This window comes from Sus scrofa, chromosome 9 (assembly GCF_000003025.6).
Source record: "Sus scrofa isolate TJ Tabasco breed Duroc chromosome 9, Sscrofa11.1, whole genome shotgun sequence".
NCBI classification, from domain to species: domain Eukaryota; kingdom Metazoa; phylum Chordata; class Mammalia; order Artiodactyla; family Suidae; genus Sus; species Sus scrofa.
Window position 1 is genome coordinate 92,666,516 of NC_010451.4, and position 16,493 is coordinate 92,683,008.

General features: G+C 39.8%; 1 protein-coding gene across 8 annotated transcripts in view; it reads right to left on the reverse strand.

The window, feature by feature from the left end:
• The window catches only part of RUNDC3B (RUN domain containing 3B), a 297,986-nt gene that overhangs the window by 140,927 nt on the left and 140,566 nt on the right, over positions 1–16,493 (reverse strand). For 2 of the 8 annotated variants that reach the window (XM_003357481.4, XM_003357480.4), the window contains exon 1: positions 15,096–15,532. The exons of 5 other annotated variants lie outside the window; for them this stretch is intronic. In XM_003357481.4, coding sequence (XP_003357529.1) covers positions 15,096–15,214 — 119 coding nt within the window. In that variant the 5' untranslated portion in view covers positions 15,215–15,532. Of the gene's footprint in view, positions 1–15,095; positions 15,533–16,493 lie in introns of those variants that run through there. One more of the 8 variants, XM_003130212.5, reaches the window with a different exon arrangement.

Genomic DNA, 16,493 nt, shown 5'->3' on the forward strand with positions numbered 1-16,493 from the left:
TATATAATTATATATATATATGTAACTGAACATTTTGCTATACACTTGAAGTTCATACAACATTGTAAATCAACTATATTTCAATAAAGATATATTTATATATTTATTTAGTTCAGTCTTCAATCTTTTTTAATTCAAACACTGAAAGACATGATTTTTAATTTTTCCATTCTTACAGCAAATTTCAATTAGAATAACTCCATTCAAAAGAGAGCAAATTCTATTACTTAAGCTATTAGATTTTTTAAATTTATTTTTTCACAGTTTTAAAGGTTTTTTTTAAAGCTTTAAATGTTAAATATTTTCAGTTATTATAAAATATTTGCTCTTTCCCCATGTTGTACCATGTATCTTCATAGCTTGCTTTATACTGAATAGTTAATACCTCTTAATCCCCTACACCTATTTCACCCTTCCTTCCTTCACTCTCCCCATTTGGTAACACTAATTTGCTCTCTATATCTCTGAGTGTAAAGCTCTTAGATGTTTAAAACTCTACTATCATTAGATATTAGTCATTAGGTGACTTTTTAAAAAGAAATGAGTATGATTCTTTGATTCACCTTTCAATCTTATTTTGAAAATGTCCACTGCTATTATTCTTCACTAGTTAGAATTACCTCATTTGATAAACATGCCTACTATATACTACATTGGGAATAAAAAAGATGTTGAATAAACTATCATTCCTGGATTTGAGAAATTCACATTCTAAGACAAAAAGATAATCAGATTACAGCATAATGAGTCCATATTTATTTACATAACCTATTCCAGAAAATATCTGAGATTATTTATGGAAGCGTTTAAATATAATCAGTTGGCTGCATACATTAAAACTGAGGAGGACAGGAGTTCCCACTTGGCTCAGCTGGTTAAGAACACAACTAGTATCCATGAGGATGTGGTATCGATCCCTGGCCCCATTCAGTGGGTTAAGGATCCAGCATTGCCATGAGCTGTGGTGTAGGTCACAGATGTGGCTCAGATCTGGTGTTGCTGTGGTTGTGGCGTAGGCTGGCAACTGCAGCTCCAATTTGACCCCTATCCTGGGAACTTCCAAATGCCCCGGGAGCATCAATAGACGCAGAGAAAGCATTTGACAAAGTCCAACATTCATTCATGATCAAAACTCTTACCAAAGTGGGTATAGAGGGAACATACCTTAACATAATCAAAGCCATTTATGACAAATCCACAACAAATATAATACTCAGTGGAGAAAAGCTGAAAGCTTTCCCACTAAAATCTGGAACAAGACAGGGATGCCCACTCTCACCACTATTATTCAACATAGTACTGAAAGTCTTAGCTACAGCAATCAGACAGACAAAAGAAATAAAAGGCACCCACATTGGAAGAGAAGAGGTAAAAACTGTCACTGTATGCAGATGACATGATACTATGTATAGAAAACCCTAAGGACTCCACACAAAAACTACTTGAACTGATCAACAAATTCAGCAAAGTAGCAGGACAGAAGAGTAACATTCAGAAATCAGTCGCATTTCTGTATACCAACAATGAAATATTAGAAAAGGAATATAAAAATACAATACCTTTTAAAATTGCACCCCAAAAAATCAAATACCTGGGAATAAACCTGACCAAGGAGGTAAAGGACTTAAATGCTGAGAACTACAAAGCATTAATCAAGGAAATTAAAGAGGATGCAAAGAAATGGAAAGATAGTCCATGCTCCTGTTGGAAAAATGGCTAAACTACCCAAAGCAATCCACAGATTCAATGCAATCCCTCTCAAATTACCCATGACATTTTTCACAGAACTAGAACAAACAATCCAAAAATTTATATGGAACCACAAAAGACCCAGAGTCGCCAAAGCAATCCCGAGGAACAAAACCAAGCAGGAGGCATAACTCTCCCAGAATTCAGACACTATTACAAAGCCACAGTCATCGAGACAGTGTGGTACTGGCACCAAAACAGACGTACAGACCAATGGAACAGAATAGAGAACCCAGAAGTAAACCCAGACACCTATGGTCAATTAATCTTTGACAAAGAAGGCAAAAACATAGAATGGGGAAAAGACAGTCTTTTCAGCAAGTATTGCTGGGAAACCTGGACAGCTGCATGCAAATCAATGAAACTAGAACACACCCTCAAACCATGCACAAAAATAAACTCAAAATGGCTTGAAGACTTAGATGTGAGACGAGACAACATCAAACTCCTGGAAGAGAACATGGGCAAAACCTTCTCTGACATCAACCTTACAAATGCTTTCTCAGGTCAGTCTCCCAAAGCAACAGAAATAAAAGGAAAAATAAACTAATGGGACCTAATCAAACTGAAAAGCTTTTGCACAGGAAAGGAAACCAAAAAGAAAACAAAAAGACAACTTACAGAATGGGAGAAATGAGTTTCAAATGATGCAACTGACAGGGGCTTAATCTCTAGAATATACAAACAACTTATACAACGCAACAGCAAAAAAGCTAACAATTCAATTGACAAATGGGCGAAAGACCGGAATAGACATTTCTCCAAGGAAGATGTACAGATGTCCAACAAGCACATAAAAAAAAATGCTCAACATCACTGATTATTAGAGAAATGCAAATCAAAACTACCATGAGATACCACCTCACACCAGTCAGAATGGCCATCATTAAGAAGTCCACAAATAACAAATGCTGGAGAGGGTGTGGAGAAAAGGGAACCCTCCTGCACTGTTGGTAGGAATGTAATCTGGTACAACCACTATGAAAAACAGTATGGAGGTACCTTAGAAATCTATGCATAGAACTACCATATGACCCAGCAATCCCACTCTTGGGCATATATCTGGACAAAACTCTCCTTGAAAGGACACATGCATCCGCATGTTCATTGCAGCACTATTCACAATAGCCAAGACATGGAAACAACCCAAATGTCTGTCCATCGACAGACAATTGGATTAGGAAGATGTGGTAATATACACACAATGGAATACTACTCAGCCATTAAAAAGAGAAACAAAATAATGCCATTTGCAGCAACATGGATGGACTAGAGACTCTCACATGGAGTGAAGTAAGTCAGAAGGAGAAAGGCAAATACCATATGATATCATTTCTATCTGGAATCTAATACGTAGCACAAGTGAACCTTTCCACAGAAAAGAAAATCATGGTCACGGAGAAGAGACTTGTGGTTGCCGAGGGGGAGGGGGAGGGAGTGAGGTGGTTTGGGAGCTTGGGGTTAACAAACTATTGCCTTTGGAATGGATTAGCAATGAGATTCTGCTCTGTAGCACTGGGAACTAGTCTAGTCACTTATGATGGAGCATGATAATGTGAGAAAATAGAATGTGTACATGTATGTGTAACTGGGTCACCATGCTGTACAGTAGAAAAAAATTGTATTGGGGAAATACCTATTAAAAATAACAAAAAATTAAAAAAATAAAAATTCAAAATCTTTTATAATATTCTCTGTACAGAATTAAGTTAGAAATCAATAACTAAAAACAGAAAATCCTCAACTTTTTGAAGTTAAAACAATATTCTATCAAATAACCCATCAGTCAATGAAGAAGTTCCAAAAGAAATTAGAAACATTTAAAACTAATTAATATTGAAGACACAAGTTTTAAATCTTATTTGCTATCTCAAAGCACTGTCAAACAAGGGAATGTGCAGTCTTAAAATGCACACATTCAAAAGAAGAAATGCTGAAAAACAATGATCTAAACTCTCAAACTAAAGAAATCAGAAAAGAACAAAAACTTTAAGAAAGTGGAAGGAGGGAAATAATAAAGACCAAAAGAGAGGAGTTTCCACTGTGGCTCAGCAATAGCAAACCCCATTAGTAATCATGAGGATGTGGGTTTGATCCCTGGCCTTGCTCAGTGGGTTAAGTATCTGGCATTGCTGTGAGCTGTCGTAGGTCACAGAGAGGCTCGTATCCTGCGTTGCTGTGGCTACGCCATAGGCTGATCCAACCTCTAGTCTGGGAACTTTAATATGCTGCACATGCAGCCCTAAAAAACAAACAGAACAGAAACAAACAAACAAAAAAAGACCAGAAGAGAAATCAATAAATTATGAAACAAATATATATCACAGGCAATTTACAAAGCCAAAGGCTAGTTCTCTGAAGTTATTAATAAAATTTATATACTCCCAGTGAGAAAAAAATGGGAAAAACAGAGATTACTAATATCAGGAGAGAAAAATGGAAACTGACTATATTTTAAACACTAAAAGGATAAAGAGTATATTAAGGAAAGCTTTAAGCTTGGTAACACATGAAATGGGTGTATACCTTGAAGAACTCACTGAAACTGCTAAGAGAAGAAACAGGAAATCTGAATTGTTCAGTATCTGTTAAATAAATTGAATCTGTTACTAAAAGTCTTCCCACAAAAAGAGTTTGTAGTTCAGATTTCTTCCCTGGAGAATTCTTGCAAAAGTTTAAGGAAGAAATAATATTCATCTTACACAAATTCTCCTACAGAACAGAATAAAAGAACATTTCCCCATTTGTTTTATAAGGTCAGATAATTCCAACGCAAATTCTAACAAGGAGACTGTAAGAAAGAACAATTACAGTCCAGTAAACTCCACAAACAAAAATTCCAAATAAAGTTCAAAGATAGGTAAAAATGGTAACACAGCACAACCCAGTTTTTTTTTTAATTTCAAAATGGCTTAGCATTAAAAAGTCCATGTAACTCACTACATAAAAAAGGAAAGCAATCTTATGCTCATCTTGATAGACAAAGTATTTGATAATACAGTTTTCAGTACCCACTTATGATAAAAATTCTCAGCAAGTGAGAAATAGAAGGGAACTAAGAAAAACCTACTGCATACATCCCTCTTAATGGTAAAACAATTCTTTCTGCAATACTGTGGTCCTAACCAGTGTGGTAAGACAAAAAGAAAAGGCATAGAGTTTGAAAAGGGAAGAAATAAAACAGGCAGAAGATATGGCAATGTACTCAGAATGCTTGAAAAAAAAAGGCAGAATATCTATCAGGTAGGTAAACATGGTAAAATTGCTAGATTACAAGACCAATATTTTATTTTATTATTTTTTTGGGGCAGCACCCCCAATATGTGGAAGTTCCTGGGCCAGGGATTGAACCCACACCACAGCAACAACCCTAGCTACTGTAGTGACAATGCCAGATTCTTAACCCACAGCACCAGATGAGAACTCCACAAGACCAATATTTTTATTTTTATTTTTTTAATTTTTTTTTTAATTTTCCCACTGTACAGCAAGGGGGTCAGGTTATCCTTACATGTATACATTACAATTATATTTTTCCCCCACACTTTCTTCTGTTGCAACATGAGTATCTAGACAAAGTTCTCAATGCTATTCAGCAGGATCTCCCTGTAAATCTATTCTAAGTTATGTCTGATAAGCCCAAGCTCCCGATCCCTCCCACCCCCTCCCCCTCCCATCAGGCAGCCACAAGTCTTTTCTCCAAGTCCATGGTTTTCTTTTCTGAGGAGATGTTCATTTGTGCTGGATATTAGATTACAGTTATAAGTGATATCATATGGTATTTGTCTTTGTCTTTCTGGCTCATTTCACTCAGTATGAGATTCTCTAGCTCCATCCATGTTGCTGCAAATGGCATTATGTCATTCTTTTTTATGGATGAGTAGTATTCCATTGTGTATATATACCACATCTTCCGAATCCAATCATCTGTCGATGGACATTTGGGTTGTTTCCATGTCCTGGCTATTGTGAATAGTGCTGCAATGAACATGCGGGTGCACGTGTCTCTTTTAAGTAGAGTTTTGTCTGGATAGATGCCCAAGAGTGGGATTGCGGGGTCATATGGAAGTTCTATGCATAGATTTCTAAGGCATCTCCAAACTGTTCTCCATAGTGGCTATACCAGTTTACATTCCCACCAACAGTGCAGGAGGGTTCCCTTTTCTCCACACCCTCTCCAGCACTTGTTATTTGTGGACTTCTTAATGATGGCCATTCTGACTGGTGTGAGGTGGTATCTCATGGTAGTTTTGATTTGCATTTCTCTTATAGTCAGCGATGTTGAGCATTTTTTCATGTGTTTGTTGGCCATCTGTTTATCTTCTTTGGAGAAATGTCTATTCAAGGACCAATATTTTTAAAGGCTAATTCTATGTCTATTTGTCAGCAGAAAATAAATAAAATTAAAATTTTTTTAATAATCTATTCTAATGACATAGAAACGTAAAACATGGGAGAAAAAATCTAAAAAGACATGTATAATAGCTACATGTTCAAAACTGTAAAACATCTTGACAAAAATTTCAGAAGAGTTAAACACATGAAGAGATATACTCATGGATTACATTTAAGTCTTGTAAAGATGAGTTTTCCCCAAAATGATTTATAAATTAAGTGCAGTCTTAATAAAATCCCAGCAGACTGACAAACAGATTCTAAAATTTATTTTGCAAAGGCCAAGAACAGCCAAGATAATCCTGAACAATAAAACTGGAGAATTTACACTACAAAACATCAAGACATAGAGTTACAGTTATTAAATAAAGCCAAGTATGATATTAGCTCAAGGATAAAGAAAAAGATTAATGGAACAGAAGAGAGAGTGCAGAAGCAGATACATAATGACCTAGTCACCTGGCTTATCATAAATGTGACACCTGAGTATGGTGGGAAACGCAAGGTCTTTTTAAGAAGTGATACCAGGTCAAACTGACTTTCCTAAGGAAAATTCTTAATCTTGACTCCTATATTTCACAGCATAAACAAAAATAAACTACAGACGGACTGTTGGTATAAATGTAAAAAAGCAAAACAATAAAGCTTTCAGAAGAAAACAGAAGAATATTTTCATTATTTTGGAGAAGTCAAATTTCCTAAGAAGATCACAATGAGCAGTAATCATGAAGGACATTTATGAACTACTTTTCATGATGAACTTCTACTCATCAAAATACACTACAGGAGTTCCCGTCGTGGCGCAGTGGTTAACGAATCCGACTAGGAACCATGAGGTTGCGGGTTCGGTCCCTGCCCCTTGCTCAGTGGGTTAATGATCCGGCGTTGCCGTGAGCTGTGGTGTAGGTTGCAGACGCGGCTCGGATCCCGTGTTGCTGTGGCTCTGGCGTAGGCCGGTGGCTACAGCTCCGATTCAACCCCTAGCCTGGGAACCTCCATATGCCGCGGGAGCGGCCCAAGAAATAGCAACAACAACAACAAAAAGACAAAAGACAAAAACAAAACAAAACAAAAAAAAAAACAAAAAAAAAACACTACAAAGAGAATGAAAATCAAGTCACCAAATGGGAAAAGATATTTGCATTATATGTATCCAGCAAACATCCGTATACAATGCACAGAGACCTACTCTTCCAAGAGTCTGACATCCCTGATGATAAACAACTTGAACTGGCAATTCACAAAACACTTCCGAATGGCCAACAGATTTATGGAAAGGTGCTTAACATCAATAGACATCTGGAAAATACAAATTACCTCAATCCACCATGTGACACCCCATCAAACACATTAGAAGAGACAAAGTGAAGACAGAAAAATTTCAAGAGGCTGGTGAGGATATGGAGCAAATGGAATTCTTACACAGTTGACCCTTAAGCAACACAGGTTTGAACTGCGCAGGGCCACACATATGCAGATTTTTTTCACTAAATACAGTACTACACGATCAGTGGTTGGTTGAATCTGAGGATGCAGAACTGCAGATACAGAGGGGCCATTGTAGTTAAACATGCAGATTTCTGACTACATTGAAGGTCAACCTTCCTACCCCCCACATTGTTCTAGCCAACTATACACTGCTCACTAGTATGCAGACTGATACAATGCCTTTGGAAAACTGTTGTATCCATTGAAGCTGAGCATATGCATGCCATATGACCCAGGAACTCCACACCTATGTATTTATCTGACAGAAATATGTACCTATAGTTACCAAAATACATATTCATGAATATTCAGTTATAATAGCCAAAAAGTAAAAACAACTCCAATGTCCATTAGGCAGAGTGGATAAATTGTGGTATACTTATATAAGGGAAAAAGACAAAGCAATGAAAATGAACAAACTACAGCTATGTGCAACAAAAAGGTGAATCTCACAAACATAACATTGAGCATATTAAGTTAAATGGAAAAAAGTACATATTGTATTATTTCATTCATTGCAAATTCAAAAAAAGGCAAAACTAAACCATAGTTTCGAAAGCTAGGAGAATGGTTACCCATATAAGGGCAGTAACTGAAAGGGGACAGGGAAGAGGTTTCTGGGGATTTAGGTAATGTTTGCTATTATTATTATTATTACCCCAGAAGTTATTTATTTTAAAACTGGAAGCCTATACCTTTTGACCTCCTTCACCCTTTTGCTAACTTCCCACCCCTTTCCTCTGGCAACCACCCATCTGTTTCCTGGGTCTATGGATATGGTATTTTTAAGATTCCACATATAAATGAGATCAAAGAGTATTTGTCTTCTTCTACCTGACTTTTTTCATGTTGAATCATGTCCTCAAGGTCCATCCATGCTGTGGCAAATGGCAGAATTTCCTTTTTTAGGGCTGAATAATATTTCATTGCATATGTACATATTTTCTTTTTTTTTTGTCTTTTGTCTTTTTGTTGTTATTGTTGTTGTTGTTGCTATTTCTTGGGCCGCTCCTGCGGCATATGGAGGTTCCCAGGCTAGGGGCTGAATCGGAGCTGTAGCCACTGGCCTACGCCAGAGCCACAGCAACGCGGGATCCGAGCCACGTCTGCAACCTACACCACAGCTCACGGCAACGCCGGATCATTAACCCACTGAGCAAGGGGCAGGGACCAAACCCGCAACCTCATGGTTCCTAGTCGGATTCGTTAACCACTGCGCCACGATGGGAACTCCAATATTTTCTTTACTTATTCATCAACTGATGGAGACTTAGATTGTTTCCATGGCTTAACGATTGCAAATAATGCTGCAATGCACATGGGGCTGCAAATACCTCTCTGAGATAATGATTTCATTTCCTTTGGGTAAGACTTTTTTTCTTAACCTGGGCGCTGGCTACAACCTTGTGTTGTCAGTGCAAAAAAATCCACTATAGGAGCTCCCTTCTGGTGCAGTGGGTTAAGGATCCAGAGGTGTCACTGCAGCAGCTCGGATTGCTGCTTTGCAGCAGTTTTGATATCTGGCCCAGGAATTTCTATATCCTATGGGTGCAGCCAAAAGAAAAAAATTGACCACACATTTATGCTGTATTTTTCTATATGCATATTCTAAGTCAATAAAAATTTATATAAAAATGGAACAAAAGTGTAGCTAGAAATAAGGCTAAATACGGTACTATGATGTTCTACTCATGTTTTAGAGGTTGACTGTAGATTTAACATTAAGATTTTTAACAACCGTAAGAGAAAAAGAGAAGCCGTCAGTTATACACTCATTTGTGTCCAGCAGATATAAATAAATCAACTGCCTAAAGGTACAATTCTTGGCACTAAAAAGAGATATTTCTTATAAAAGTCTTCATAAAAAGAAGATACTTTTGGATACAATAGACAATGTTCCTGACAATATCATCAAGAAGATCCTCTGTGACTGCTCCTTGATGTAGGCTCAATGTAGGCTGACAGAATCTTATGAATGCACAACAGGGGAAAAGAACTGGGGATAGGAGAGTGTGAAGCAATGCAGTCACATATCCAGCTGTTCTGGGATGATCTGGACTGACACAGAGATACATTTTATAAATCTTTAAGACTGAATACAATAGTAGATAAACTTTACATATTCTCCCTTGAATGTCATATTTCCCAACTGAGTTCTGATATTCATCAATCAGCAGTGAAGTTCAGATAATACCCTCCAGTAAATATTTAGGGAGCAGCTATTCTCTGCTGCCAGTTGAACATGAACCCAGTTTAGATAGGGTTGGACACAATGACCTTTTGTGAGTGCTGAGGAGCCTACCTCTGAATAGTAACTGAAAAGACAGTCATCCTACCGCCACTGTGAACACCTACTACGCCACAGCCATGGCAATACTAGATCCTTAACATACTGTGCCACAGTGAGAACTCCCGGCTTTTTTTATTTTTTTAACACCTCATAAAACTATCTCTTTTCCTAGTTCACAATCAATTATAATGAGCAAATCAGGATGGGAAGCACAAATAAAAGAGCTTACAGAAACAGGCAGAGCTGTAAGAAATAACAGCTAACTTGATAGGAAGAGACAGCAAACGCAAAAGCAGACCAAGAACTCCACACACTGCCATCTTCTGGGGCCATGTAGCAAACAGCTCTAGGTACATGAACAGTCTCCAAGGGTGGCCACTGTGCAGAGCATATTCATAGATACAGATCCAGAGTAAAATCATCAGTAAGAATTAAACTATACTATGTAGAGTCTTTTTAAACTAAGTTTGGGAAATGCATAGTCCTTTTTTTAAAAAAAAACTATCCAAAATGTTTAAAATATTATTGTCTACTGCAGTTTAAATTTGATCACTTACATTATAAGCTTCAGCTACACAGAAGATTGCACTGCACAATAAATACTGAGTAAAGAAAGCACTGCAGCTGATAGGAGAATTTTAAGTTTAACTGAAACATTAGTTATAAGAAATATAAGAGCACTTCATTTCCCAAGTAAACTGAAAACCTGAGGTGCTATTGTTATTTGAAGCAATATTCAAGATATAAATTAATATCTTGACCTATAAAAAACTAAGAGCAACTATGTAAATGTTATTAAAAGTACTTTAATTTTGAAAATCATCATTTGTCTGCACTGTGCTTAGCTCATTATATGGTCTCCTTAAATATCCCATTATTCCTTTCTATCCATATGACAGGAAATTTAGGATCTTGTGTGGGGAGTTTCTCTTAAAGCATTAGTTTAAAAGGTTAACAAATGTTATTTTTAAGTGTTTATGCATATATAGATTTAAACATATATTTTAATAATTTATTTTTCCATAAACTAATGTTAACCCACAGAGAGAGGAGTTATATTTTAATTCTCCTTGTCAACACAACTAAAGTCAAATTAAGGAGTTCCCGTAGTGGCTCAGCGGAAACGAGTATGACTAGTATCCACGAGCATGCAGTTTCGATCCCTGGCCTTGCTTGGTGGGTTAAGGATCTGGGGTTGCCCTGAGCTGTGGTGTAGGTCCCAGAAGCGGCTCGGATCTGGTGTTGCTGTGGCTGTGGCGAAGGCTGGCAGCTACAGCTCCGATTCCACCCCTAGCCTGGGAAACTCCACATGCCACAGTACAAAAAAAAGAAAAAAAAAAAAAAAAAAAAAGTAATATGTAAGCTCTTCAGTAAACTATGAAACTTTGAAATGATAGAAAAAATGACTAAGACCTGCCTGATTTTCTAAGAAAATGCAGGTTAAAAAAAAAATCCTGAAGGACTTTAACAATTTAATTTTTCTAAATGGTAGAGGATATGCAGGGAGAATATTAATTGTACACAGAACCAAAGTCTAAGAGTATTCTGGAGATGAGTGTGGAATATTTAGAGACCTCAAAGTACCTACTCTCTCTGTGAAAAATGACAAAACAGTTTGTATTTTCTGAGATAAGTATCATCCAAGTGTTTTTAGTCTACAAGATATAGATGTTCGCTTAAAAAAAAAACTGATAAAACAATTATATACATAATTAACAAAGAATCAAAATTCAATTCCTGACTATCCTACATAACCAAATAATTCACTTCCAAAGGTCCAATTATAAGAATATTGTTCCTGTATAAGGCATTTTTAAACCTAAAGAATTCTGTAGTTATATAATCAGGTTTTAAAATTAAACCTTATTGAGAGTATGCCTAAATTGTTTAAGAGGTAATGAAAAGCATTACTGTGTAATTATTAATAGATATGTTAGAATGATAGGGGGTAGAGGGAATTTGTTTAATTTAGTTTGGCTTTCTATACTGTTCCTTTTTTTCAGATTATCAGTAGAGAATCACAATATGGGAACTCACAGTTCAAAATGTTTTTGTTTACAGAGAAAAATGCACGTGCTTCATCTAGACCATTAAACATATATCTACCACTACCCTACTCATATTTAGAGAAATTAAAACCAAATACAGAGTTCCTGTTGTGGTTCAGTGGTAAGGAACCCAACTAGTATCCATGATGACAAGGTTGGATCCCTGGACTCATTCAGTGGGTTTAGATTTGGTGTTCATTTGAGCTGGGGCCTAGGTCCCAAATGCGGCTCGGATCTGGCATTGCTGTGGCTGTGGAGTAGGCCAGGGTCTACAGCTCAGATTTGACCCCTAGCCTGGGAACTTCCATATGCCTTGGGTGCTGCCCAAAATAGGCAATAATAATAATAATAATAATAATAATGAAAACCAAATACCAACTCATTCTGCTTGAAGGCTATTTTAGTTTTAGGGCTGTTATTAAAGGTTACCAATGATCTAGTCCAAGATTACAAACTGGAAAAAAGGAAGATTGTATGGCTTGTTAAAGGATATACAATTAATTAATGACAAAGTGAACTTAGAACTTGATTATATTTCCAATAAGCTAGCTTCTTTCCAACTTACATATCAAATCACATTTGATCTGCTATATAAAAATTAAAAAATAAACTCGTTAAGAAACATTAGTGAGATATACCCAGGTTTTAGTAACTCTGGAAGACAAAAGGGACAGAAATGCATGAACACTGATCTGTTTATTTTGCTAAGTTTTAGGTGGGGATATTTGAAACATCCACGTGGCCTAAAGTTGACCTTTTCCAAAAAGAAAAAGTCTTTTAGACAAAGCCTGTCTAATAGATCTCATTATCAGACACGGGTAATAGTTTATATGCACCATAAACTATTTAGACATGAAGATAATCTTAGTAATATTATCCACAAAAAAAAATACAGAAGTTGAAATCTAAGTCAAAAATTAAAATTACTTTAGTCACAATACTAAATTTATGTGTAAACTCTAAAGTCAGCAGTTATACTTATTTCACACTGGGAAAGAATAATTAAGCAAATAAAAGTAACAAAAGTACAGCTAGCCTATACAACTGTCCATACAAATCAGTGTGATGTGACTGAAATTTCTTACGCCTAACTTCAAATGTAATTTAAATAAGATTGAAGTACAAGTCCCTTTCATCTCCTGAACTGCCTCAGATGCCAAAAAGGGAGGTGCAAAAGGAGTAGGGAGTTCTGGATATACAGCAATGGGTTGAGAGGCCCACAGCAGCAGCTGTGCAAGCTTGGGTTCAATCCCCAGCCCAACTCAGTGGATTAAAGGGATCCGGATTGCTGCAGCTGCATCATAGCTCACAGCTGTGGCTCAGAGTCAATCCCTGCCCTAGGAGCTTCCCGTGGTAGGGCCAATTAATAATAATAAAAAAAAAGAATAGTGCCCCCCACTGAAAATAACACTTCAATAAATACTTACTGAGTGTCAGATGCTATAGCACGAAGTAAGAATTAACGAAAAAAGAACTGAGCAAAAAGCAGAGAAGATCACTGCCCTGTGAAATTTAACACTTTCGGAGCTTTTATGAAATACATCACCTGGATAAGCACTGTATATGTTCAAGTCTGCTAGAGAACATCCACTTTTTAAAAATAATTCTTAATAAATGTAAAGTTATAAAAATCATCCTTGCTTATTGTTCTATTAACCCTAATTATATATGTATAAAAAAGATTTGCGGGAGTTCCAACTGTGGCTCAGCGGTTAACGAACCTGACTAGTATCAATGAAGACATGGGTTCAATCTCTGGCCTCGCTCAGTGGCTTAAGGATCCGGTGTTTCCATGAGCTGTGGTGCAGGTCGAAGATGAAGCTTTGATCCTACCTTGCTGCGGCTGTGGTGTAGGCTGGCAGCTGCAGCTTAGATTTTTCCCCCAGCCAGGGAACCTCCATATGCCACAGCTGTGGCCCTAAAAATCGAAAAGATTTGCTTAGATGTAAAAAGCCTTCCTACAGCCTATCTTCCTCAAAAGGTTGCATCCTAGACAACACAAATGGTAAATTAAATAGATTTCATATTAATATTCCACTCTCCCTAACTCCGAGTGCCTTAACAGTGAGGCAGATGTTCCTGCTAGGAGAAAATATCTGTCACAGTACAAGTTAAAAAAAAAAAAAGTCACTCAAAGTTATTGAATACAGGTCCTGCTATAAATATCTATTTCACTTAAGATGCTAGACACATTTTAACACAAGAAAAAAATAGAGCTATAAATTGCAAATGAGGAAAAAGTTTCATTATTCTCTTATTCTTAGTGGATTTTGAGTGGCTGATGGAGTTTGATAGAAGAAAGTAATTTTATAACTTAATGGTTCAAAGAAGTTCCTAAGAAAGGGATGCTTAGGACTTTAAATTTTTTAACACCCAGAAATAAAACGTAAAATGTCAGACTGTTAAACGTCAGTTATTTCGGAATGTAAGGCTTATAGAAAGTAACTATTCATTTTATGTTTATTTTCTAATAACATTAGAAATGTTACTATTACTATAATGTAATACTACATTATAGTCGGAAAACCTTTAGGGAAAGGCAGACCTTGAAATCACTGACTAGGTATCCTCCACACTCCCACTCTTGACAGCAACTGCAGAAACAGCACTAGCACTGCAATTTAGAATGGAGAGGACACTGCACACATACACACTTGGCTGGCACTCGACATTTGGGGCCCGAAATGACAACACATATGTAAGCAAGCCAAAACAGAAGGCGCTCCGATTTTGAGGCAACACAGTAAACAATCACAGTAACCACCACTTTACTAAAAGCTGGCTGACAGCTTCAGGCGCACAGAATCAAAGAGCTCTTCTTCCCGGCCCTCCTCTTCCCCACACACCCGAGAGCCCATTCAAAACACATCCTCCCCCAGCCCCGCCCCAGCCCTGCCCTCAGCAGCTCCCAGCACAGAAACTGACAGAAAGTCCGCGGCCTTAGCGGCGCCCAGCCCGGCCGGTCTCAGGACGCTTCGGGCCGCGGACGCGCGGGGCGCCGCAGCGGCTGGAGCTCCATACAGCCCGTGGTCTCCGGGACCCAGAGCGGCTCGCGCTCCCCGCAGCCCTCAGCCCGGGGCGCCGGCCGCCCCCGCCCCTCTCCCCGAGCAGCGGCCGCGTCGTACCTGCACACGGTGATCAGGTTCCTCCTCTCCACCGCGGCGTTGCGGGCGCTCAGGCTCTTCTTGCCGCTGCCACCCGCGCCGCGGCTCCCACCCAGCCCCCCCAGGCTCAGCGAGGCCATGTCGGGCTGACCCCCGCGCCCCTTTTGTCTGGTAGGATCTGCCGGCTCCCACACCTGCTTCCCCGGGGACTCCCTCAGCGGGCGACCGTTAAGGCGTGGGAGGGTGGTAGGGAAGGAGCAGGGTCAGAGAGGGGATGAGGAAGACGGCGGGGGAGCCGCCCCCGGGAATTGGCGGCTGGCGCTCCGCACCAGAGCTCCACACACACACACATACAGACTCACGCGCACACACGCATGCACCGCCCCCGCCCTCACGCGCGCCGCCAGCTGCTCAGCCGCGCGTTCGGGCTGGAGTCCGCCGCTCCCTTATTTCCCCAGGGACCTTGACGGTTTTGCGCGCGCCCGCGCGCGCGCGTGCGCTCACGGGCCCCGCAAGCCCAACCACCGGCACCTGGCAGCCACTAGCGCCCCAGCTGCAGCCTCGGCTGGAAGCCTTAGGGCTCGCGCGCGCAGCCCCGCCCTCCCAGCACCTAAGGGGCCGACACCGCCCAGCCGAAACCAATCGCAGTGAGCCAGGGGCGGGGCCGCCCGCAAGGAGCTTTAAAGCAAAGTGCTAGGGCCTGGCTCTGGAGTGTGCGTTGCTGTCAAGACGCCTGGCTTGAGCTCGCCAAACGCGTGCTGCAGGGGGATTGTGGGATGCGAGGCTCAGGAGTGCCTCAAGCGTGTTGCGACCCTTTCCCGAAGCCTGACTGACGGTTGGGCTCTCTAGCTCTAAAGGCTGATCACGTTCCTTGGAGGCCGGCTCCCAAGTCCAGGGGCATCCGAAGATACAACGCGGGCAAACTGCAGTGCCAGTTCCCGCAGTTGACCCAGGGCCTGACATCCTGGAAGGGAGCGGGGTTCTTTTTGTTCTAACGCCCTCCCCTGGCCTAACAGACACCTACAAATAACCCAAGGAAGGAAATTGGCCGCAGAATATTCCTCTTGGGGCGTCTGGTGGTGGGGTTTTTGACCCTCCACACCACGTCTCTCCTCCTCTAACCCCCAGCACGGGCTTCAGCAGGGACTGGCCGCCCACATAAGAATAAGCGCGGAGGGAGTGTACGCTCTGCTCTTTGTGCCCTTCTCCCCTGCTGGACAGTTACTTGGAATTGGGGTGAATGCCATGACTCTTAAGCACAGTTTGGCCTTGGCTGGGCCGGGATGCTCCCTGCCAGAGGCCGGGAGTGCTGCCCCTGTGGTGCGTGTTTGGAACATAGTGCCCACTTTACAGAGCTTCTCCATTCCTCCACCCTTAGCAGTAGGGAGGTCCTGGCTTTAGTCTCCCGTTCTCTGGCGC